General features: G+C 44.7%; 1 protein-coding gene and 3 long non-coding RNA genes across 4 annotated transcripts; 3 read left to right on the forward strand and 1 right to left on the reverse strand.

Moving 5' to 3' along the window:
- The first annotated feature begins 245 nt into the window (after positions 1 to 245).
- LOC144115070 (uncharacterized) lies at positions 246 to 1,256 on the forward strand. Its single transcript, XR_013311232.1, has 3 exons — positions 246 to 463; positions 639 to 795; positions 941 to 1,256. It is a non-coding gene; the product is annotated as an uncharacterized LOC144115070 (long non-coding RNA).
- Positions 1,257 to 1,647: 391 nt separating this feature from the next.
- LOC144117722 (uncharacterized) lies at positions 1,648 to 4,093 on the forward strand. The gene is made up of 4 exons (XM_077651249.1): positions 1,648 to 2,036; positions 2,139 to 2,381; positions 3,587 to 3,758; positions 4,087 to 4,093. The coding sequence occupies exons 1-4, from the start codon at positions 1,877 to 1,879 to the stop codon at positions 4,091 to 4,093; spliced, it is 582 nt and encodes a 193-aa protein (XP_077507375.1). The 5' UTR covers positions 1,648 to 1,876.
- Positions 4,094 to 4,357: 264 nt separating this feature from the next.
- Positions 4,358 to 5,999, forward strand: LOC144115072 (uncharacterized). The gene is made up of 3 exons (XR_013311234.1): positions 4,358 to 4,460; positions 4,540 to 4,738; positions 5,231 to 5,999. It is a non-coding gene; the product is annotated as an uncharacterized LOC144115072 (long non-coding RNA).
- On the reverse strand, positions 4,530 to 8,268 carry LOC144115071 (uncharacterized). The gene is made up of 4 exons (XR_013311233.1): positions 7,769 to 8,268; positions 6,370 to 6,582; positions 6,146 to 6,312; positions 4,530 to 4,667 (listed from the first exon to the last, which is right to left on the reverse strand). It is a non-coding gene; the product is annotated as an uncharacterized LOC144115071 (long non-coding RNA).
- Between the last annotated feature and the right edge of the window lie 236 nt (positions 8,269 to 8,504).

Raw genomic sequence — 8,504 nt, forward strand, 5'->3', positions numbered from 1 at the left:
AAGCGTGCAAACACTTGATCCAAAATTGGGCAGTTCCTCTGATAACTCAACAAGTAATGACGCTACATTCAGTCTGAACATTTAGTTATGCATGGATCTCGTGTGCATCAAATCATGTCTCAGCCTCTGTTGCAGATGTCACAACAGAAGCTGCAGCAGATCTCTGTGCAATGCCACAAGAAAACTGTGCAATGCAATTAAGTATCCTCGCTCTTACTGGTAATGACCAATCTTGACCAAGCAGAGTAATACAAGGCATTACATGATAACCTGCTCATTATTTCAGATGCAGCACAGGATGTGCCGCCGGAGGTCAAACTGACAGAGTCTTGTGAGGGGGGAAGACACAAGTCTGTCCAAGCAACAGTGTGGCCATCAACACAAAGCAAAGCTGTACAGGCATGTGTGAAAAGAAGCACAGCATCACGCCACTCTCAGACAAAACCGCATACTGTATCTATTGGTATGTGCCTCCACAATCAGCATACATTTTCGATTCATGCATTTGTATAATATTAATGGGGAAGGGGGCAAAGCGCTATAGAGGTTTTCAATTGTACAAAAATTTCCGCATATTCTACATTGAATCCAGTGGTAACAACTACTAAATGCAGGTGCACATGTCGCATGACTTTTAGGCATTCAGGTTGGTAGTCCCATGATAGACGCAGCTACTCAAACGACCATGCCAATCCAGAGAGAGGCGATTGAAAATGAGAACACCACAGAAGACGAAGGTGGAGATGAGAACTACGATGATGAGGACTACAGCCCATGTGAAGAATTTGAAGAGAAGTATGTGATTTGTAAATAGTATGATAAACACCTGTTTACCCTTCTTTTACTCTGGTGCCATAAACATTCACTCCTAATTTTTTTCATGCGAGGTAGCGTGTTTAGGCCGTCCAGTGCAATTGAAAATTTGCCCATTCTCTTCCAGGCAGGGATGTGTTGGAAACTCCACAGATGACTCCGGCAACAAAATTTTTTTGGTACAGGAGAAGTACCTTTGGAAACTTTTCCAGCTGTGCACAGAATGCCTCGCTCCTCGGGCAGTCAGATTTGAGTGTGAAGGCACACTTCTAAAAGTCTATGGGGAGTGCGCATCGGGCCACTTGTTGTACTGGTGTAATCAGGACATCAAAAAACAGCAGCCGATGCTCAACGTGCAGCTTTGCGCAGCAGTTCTCTTCTCTGGAAGCAATCCAACAGCTACACTGAGAATGCTGGCTTCAATTGGTGTACCAGTTGTGAGCAACAGGACGTTTTTTACAATCCAGCGTTCATATTTGTGGCCTGCAATTGACAGAATAAGGAGTCATGAAGAAGTTTCCAGCTTTTTTTGCATGATCAAGGTTCAATGCACACTGATTTTTTTTTTCAGGTTTGGAAAGAAGAGCAGAAAAGTCTGCTCCAAGAGCTGCAAGGTCAACAGGTGAACCTTGCTGGAGATGGACGATCTGATTCGCCAGGATTTAGTGCCAAATATGGCACGTATACTCTGATGGACGTTGAACGCCACAAAGTCTTGCATTTTGAAGTCATGCAGGTGCGTTTCCACTGTGCTACAGCAACATTCTGTAAATGTTTATAGCTCACTAATGCTGCCAAATGAACTAACGCAACACTTAAATATGGTGACTTCTTTCTACAGCACATGCATTGCCATGGGTTTATCCTTGAATCCCCATCAGCATAGCACTACCATTGTTAGAAATACAAAGATGTATTCTCGTAAAAATACTTAAACACCTGGGAAGGAGAGACCTCAACACATGCAGTCTTTTTTTTTAACTGATAGACACGCAGCGCATCAAACTCAATATCCTTTGCCATTATCATTCCACAGTCCAATGATGCTGGCGGCAGCTGTCGCATGGAGTTGGAAGGCCTGAAACAAGGCCTTGCTTTTCTGGAGAGTGCGAACATCAAAGTAGCAGTGCTGGTGACTGACCGTCATACACAGATCAAGTGCTTTCTCCGCAACAACAAAGCTGCAATCACCCACGAGTTTGACGTGTGGCACATGGCAAAAGGTATCTAGCAGCTGCTGCTTTACAGTGGCTGATAAAATGTTATTTTTAGCGTATTTATGGAATATATTACATTAGTTCTATTTTTTCTAATATGCATTTTAGGTATCACCAAGAAGCTGCACACAGCTGCAAAACAAAATAGCTGCAAGGAACTTGCACCCTGGATCAAGTCTGTGTGCAACCACCTGTATTGGGCGGCAGCATCCAGCGAAGGCAAAGCACAACTCATTGTGCCTAAATGGTTGTCACTTCTCAACCACATAAGGGACATCCACACACACGACCAGGCATTGTTCCCCATGTGCTTGCATGGTGACATCGAACCAAAGCAGTGGCTCAGAGAAGGTATATTATTACATTTTGTAATGAAAATATGTGAAAGGCCCTAGCAAAGCATAATAAGGCACATCTAACTATGATATATAAAGTAATAATTTCCAATAAGAGAGGGTTTCAGGTAGGGAGACACAATCTCTAGAGTACTATTCACTGTATGTTTACAGAAGGTAATCACTGACCTCAAATGAGAAGAACTGGCGATAAGAGTTAATGCAATTTGGTGATGACGTTGCCTTGCTAAAGAACTCGAAACTCCAGAAGAGTGGCGGATCGGGCTAGCTGGTGCACGTTTGTCATTTTTCGAAAGTGCTAAAACAACATGGACAAAAAGGAACAGACGGGGATGAGTGCTTGTCCATGTCTGTTCCTTCTTTGTCCGTTTTGTTTTAGCGCTTTCGAAAAATGATTTCTGAACAAACTGCAAAGCATGATCGATGACCTTGACGGGCAAAGCAGAACAGTGGGTCTAAAAACTTTATGCAGAGAACTTAAGCAATGTCCAAGTCTCTGAAGCGAGCAGTGGTTTGTGATAAGCAGTGAAACTTTAAAAGCGCGAAGGGAAGAGATCTTATTAGTGTGTAATGACTGCACATCCAGACCATGAGAGTGAAAGAAATAGGATAATAAGAATAAGGAGCAGTGCATTTGGCAGGTATGCTGAAATCATGAATGGTAATTTACCAGTATCCCTCAAGAGCAAATTGTACAAAAGCTGTATCTTACCAGTACTCACTATTATGGTGCAGAAACAAAATTAGCAAAAAAGGTTGAACTTAGATTGAGTACAATGCTGCAAGCTGTGGAAAGTGAAAAGTGCAACGTTACGATATGAATGAGTTAATGACATCCTAGCAGAAATCAAGAGGAAATGGCAGGGAATGGAATGGAGGGCTGGACAACCTATCGTTGTCGAGTGTAATAGACGGGATTCCAAAATTTTGAGCAACCTGTGCGGTGCAGCAGGATTTACATGAAAAGCTTCATGAGCTAGTTAAATAATGGCTGTTTAAATTTCTTCCATACCATTTATTACAGTGCACCTCAAATGCCAATGTTTATTAAAACTATCGAAACTTATAAGTGGCTCATTACTGAACAGAAGTTTATTTACAGGTGCACTGAAATATTTTTTAACTGGTTGATGCAGGAGCATACAGCAAGCCGCACGCTTAGAGCTATACAAAGAGATGATAATAGCCGTTTCCTTTTAGAATCAGAAGCTTTCCAGAAGCTAGAAGACATTGCAAAGTCTAAGGCCCTTCTGCAAGACATGCCACGGCTATCCACCAGACATCAAACATATGGATTAGAGGCTTTTCATAGCCTTCTAGTCCATTTTACACCGAAGACCTACCATTATTCGTATTCAGGAATGAGGGCCAGGTAAGCTGTTGTCTTCTATACTCTATTTTCACAGTGAGAAACCATCGATATCACAAAACAATTGTGTTAAACAAAACAAATGTTAAACGCATCTATAGAAAAGTGAAAGGCATGTAGGCACGTGCCAGAACTATATGAAAAGGTGCCCATCTTAAATTACACTTACTGAAATTGTCAATAGCTGCATCATTTCTTACGTCATCTAAACAGAAATTAAAAACAGAGTCGAGCAAATCGGAAGGGATTTTACGTGCCGACACTTTGTGAGCATTTAGTTTTGGCTGTGTTTACCATACAAGAACTGCATTTTCATTTTCAATTTGCCCAGCAACTGAGGCGATGCATTGTTCTGTTCGCTCTTCAAAAGTAGTTCTTTGCTTCTTCAGTATTTTCATCATGCGTGCTCATGGTGCTTTTAAGCACTAATTGCTAACATGGTGCTGTGCTTAACATCCATCAGTGACCTTCTTTTGTTGCATGATCTTTACGGTTGGACTTTTTATATATGTTACACGTTTACACGTTTTCACACGGTCCTGTGCAACTTTTTCAGGACCCAACTTGCTGCACTTCATTACAATGAGAAGAGTGGACGTGGTCAGGCACGCACAAAGGATGGCACACTTCGATGGTGCGTGCGTTACCCAAAGGCAGCAGGTGGTGACCCAACAGCTTGTCCAGTAAAGGAGCCACCCACTCATGGTAAGCTTGCACCACCTAGTTTATTTGGTCATGAAGAAAGTGAATATTGCACAATCTACAAAATGAAATGCTCACACAGGCTACGTCAAATGCCTCCTCGACAAGGTTGTGGCCATGGCTGAGAGCACGCAGCCCCAGGAAAGGAAAACTGCCCCAGAATCTCGCCCACCACTCAGCAGCAGTTTTCCAAAGGTCCCAAAGGAGAAGCTGGTCGAGAAAAGAAAGTCAAGATTCAATAGGCAATGATCAGCCTCTCATGATCTGCAGAGAAAATGCTGGTAAGTAGTATGGGGGTTTACCACATGTCCCAAATCTGAACGTGGGTTGAGCAGCCAAAGCCCTTGATAGCCATTGTGACAGGTAAAAATGTACAGCAAAGGATGTGATGACATGCACCGTGTAGTTTAATTAGGGAGTACTAGTTACTAAAATGTTTAGTTTGTAAAAAAAATGAAAAACAGATATCACTAAACACAAGAAGGCAGAGTAGGCGAAATCATGCAGCCACTAAAAAGTACGTATACCACTTTGCACTATATGCTGGGGATTGCATAGATTACAAGGAAAAAGAATGCAACCTTGACAACCACTTTAAGGCCTCTATTCTTTCCTTCGTGGCATTTTTTTGCTCCCTTAGCTGTTTTTCTTTTATTGTTTTATTGCCGTTGTTCATTTAGATTCTGTTGCATTTTTTTTGGAAAAAGGGGGGTCTGTTCTTGCATTCTTTTCAACTCAGTATGGTTACTAACCCGCTTCTCTCCTACCTGTAGGTGACAGCCTCCATGGCTAGACAAGAGCTGTTTGAAGACTAAGCGCGCCACCTTCCCACCCTCCTCACTCCACTCCCCACCGTAACCCCAGTCCATCCTCCTTAGAGTGAAGGGCCTATATAACCCCTGCCAATGATGACCGCACTTGACCTGACAAAGACAAGTCCTCTTGTTGGAACGCTGGTCGCTAGACTGAGGCTCTCTCTTCACTTTATTTTTTTAAGATTTCAATCTGCTGTACTTCATATCTGCCATTATGAAAGAGGAACCAATGCACTACTGCCACATATTTAGCAGCCATTGCTGTCTTCCAAAAAATATTAGTAGCGACAGACTGTGGTGAACACACCATAAATTATAAGACAGTATCTGCATGATCCTAAAAGCTTTATCCTTCTGCATTTCTCGACAATTTGTAGGTTAGCATAAATAGACAAAGTCCAACGGTCTCACCGAACGGTTTAACCGGACATTTGTTGACATGCTCACCATGTATATCAGTCCTGACCATTCCAACTGGGACCTTGTCCTTCCTTTCGTCACCTACGCATATAATACTGCCGTCCAGTCCACCACCAGATATTCTCCATTCTTCTTTTCTTTTATTACTATTTCAAATGGAGTGAAATTGTAATTTCATTCCCATGCTCCTCATTCTGTAGCATGGTCTCTACCGCCCACTTGATTCACATTCTTACTGGCGAGATGTATGCTGACTTGCAGAAGCTTCGCAAATAAATTACTTTTTTGAAAGCATCTGTGTGTTTTTATCTCTGGTTTTGCCAACCATGAATGAAAATTTATTTCATGAATGTTCTAGGCATTTGCACAAACTCTGGAAGGAGGTAAAAATAACTGCACATTAGAGGAATGACTTGTGTGCTTAGCTATTTAGGCTTTATAATGCGTACTCACCTCAGCAAGTATAAGGGTGCTTGAATCCTGTATAACTGCCATCAGCAGAAAGATATTTTTTTCTTACAGCACTGAGCACGCAGCTCGGCAGGATTTCTCTCTTGTGCCTGCCCAGTCTTTTCCACACAAGGTAGACAAATTGTCGATATGCAGCATACCTCATCCTCCTAAAATAAAGAATGCATGTCAATAAAACTGACCCAGCTACCACATGTGCTCCTCACTTGTTCACAGAGCCCCTGTCGTTTCTTGATGCCCTGGATTCCTGCCGTGCCAGTGCAACTTCAAGGACTGCTTTGTTGAGGCATACATCTTTGAATTTTTTTGTTGTTGTGATGCACCGCGCCCGCTTCTGCTTTCCAGTAATTTCGGGGACCTCTTGACAACATAGGCAGTCTTCTTTTTCAGTCATTACTGCGCAGTGTTTGCAGGAACACCTGAAGAGGAAGGTAAAACGCTTCGGTAATGCTTCAGTGCCAAGCCTGTAGGCAAGAAGTCTAAAATCGTACTATGCATTAGTAAAGTTTGCCGGTGGTTTTCAAAACTGAATGCACCGCTTGAAAGCACCTCGATGAATGCGACTTGCAGGCGAAGCGATTTAGTGAGAAACGAAGAACTTTTATACAGGCTATTTACAAATGGGTACAAGAGTCAGTATACGGCCACAACTGCCCGCGGCCGACTTAGTCTATCGCCTGCACAGAGGCGAGGGACACCGCGTCCCAACAGTCGAACTGGCGCGCCTTGCACCAGCTCTCAAGCGGTCGCTGCCTCCGCGCTCGGCCAGACCGAGCGCCTGCCTGCTAGGAGTAGCTAGAGACAACCTGCCACGAGCGCAGCCCCCTTCGCCGGTCCACCCTCAAGATGTCCGCGCCCCTTTTCACGCGTGAAAATAAATTGCTAACTGCAGCTCGTCAGTTTGAACGAGTCGGAAAGCTCAAAACTGATGTCAACGTCTTTCCCTTATACCAGAATTCCTCCCCAGGCGGCTGCACCGTCCCTCGCCCAGGGGACGGGCCCAAGGTCGAGGCCGGCAGAGAGCCCCGCCGTCTGGGGTGGCGAGGGAAGCCGCAAGCGCGAACGGGGAGATAGACCTAAGTGCATGGAAGCTCAAACTGGTCCTCCCCTTCTAACGACGTGCAGCAAAGCAAAATAAAACAGGACGCGCAGCATAGGTCACTGCCCCGTCGCGGAGTGTTCGCAACAGATGTGCCAAAAAGATGCGCCAGCGCGCCGAAACCTACAGCATTACTCTGAAGATATGAAAAACAAACGTGCACATGCTGAATAATTTGCGTATACTGGAAGAATGCATGTTAAAAACGGACTGTCGCACGCCGATCAGGCTATCGTACAGCACGCACAAATACTGCGGTAGCAGCCTGTTCCTTGAATTTATTTGTCGATAAATTGCATTTACAACCGGGATAATGTGTTCTGCCAGCGCGCTCAAACACTGACCGTGTTCTATACCTACACTACACCTGCGTATTCCTCGCGACCAAATGCAATAAAGAAATGCCGCACTGAGCCACTCGCGCTGTAGGGCCTCGTCAGCAGCAACGCCGCATCAACAAACAGCATCTATATGCGCGGGAACCGATTAGCAATCGAGATACTTACCAGTTCACATTTCCCACGCGTAAAAATGCCTCGTCGCTTTCGCTGGCGGCCAACGACGAACTGTCGCTCGACGGGGGCGCAGTAGAACTCCCTTGCGGGGATGCGTCAGGCTCAAAAAGGTAAGGAGAAGTACCGAGCTGAACTGTGGAATGAAAGCCTTCCATAAGGATAACCCCGATGTTCACGTGAGAGCCAAAAGTGTCTTGTAATCGCTTATACAACACCGCGAAGAGCTGCAATCGGCACGCAACGCAGCCTACGCAGCACTGCAGCCATATCGGCCGCTTCGCCGGTCCTCGAAGTGTCGTCACGTCTTCTTGGCCAATCAGAGGCGGCGGCGCGACCCGCGATGTGCCCCGAGGCGCCGGCTGCGTATTTCTGCTAAAAACGACAACTAGCGCTTGTTTTTACCAAATTTCAGTTCTCTATTCGAGTTCGCAGCATCAAAAACTGTAAGGTGCCGCCGCAAGCCCGATTTTTGCAAAAAGTGCTTCAGTCTCCCTTTAAGTGGTTGGCCAAACCTAATCCAAATGACTATCCATCTTTCTGCCATCTGCATATCCGAAATGAAACGAGTGTCCAGTGTCCACCGGCACTGATGGCTGCACAGCCCTTCATTCCTGCTGGAAGGAAAGATCAGCGTATAGGAAAACGCTCAGGCGCACCTTCCTGCTACTTTTCAACTCCTTTTCCAAGGGTCGATAGCCCAGGTACCGAAGTTTATGTATGATTAAAC

The sequence above is a fragment of the Amblyomma americanum genome, chromosome 1, assembly GCF_052857255.1.
Source record: "Amblyomma americanum isolate KBUSLIRL-KWMA chromosome 1, ASM5285725v1, whole genome shotgun sequence".
In the NCBI taxonomy this organism is placed as follows: Eukaryota; Metazoa; Arthropoda; class Arachnida; order Ixodida; family Ixodidae; genus Amblyomma; species Amblyomma americanum.

Excerpts from the sequence above, each read along its gene's own strand:
- LOC144117722 (XM_077651249.1), top strand. The coding sequence starts at position 1,877 with ATGGAGTTGGAAGGCCTGAAACAAGGCCTTGCTTTTCTGGAGAGTGCG. Across the intron at positions 2,037-2,138 it reads CGTGTGGCACATGGCAAAAG|GTATCACCAAGAAGCTGCAC; the intron begins GTATCTAGCAGC and ends TATGCATTTTAG. Across the intron at positions 2,382-3,586 it reads AAAGCAGTGGCTCAGAGAAG|AATCAGAAGCTTTCCAGAAG; the intron begins GTATATTATTAC and ends GTTTCCTTTTAG.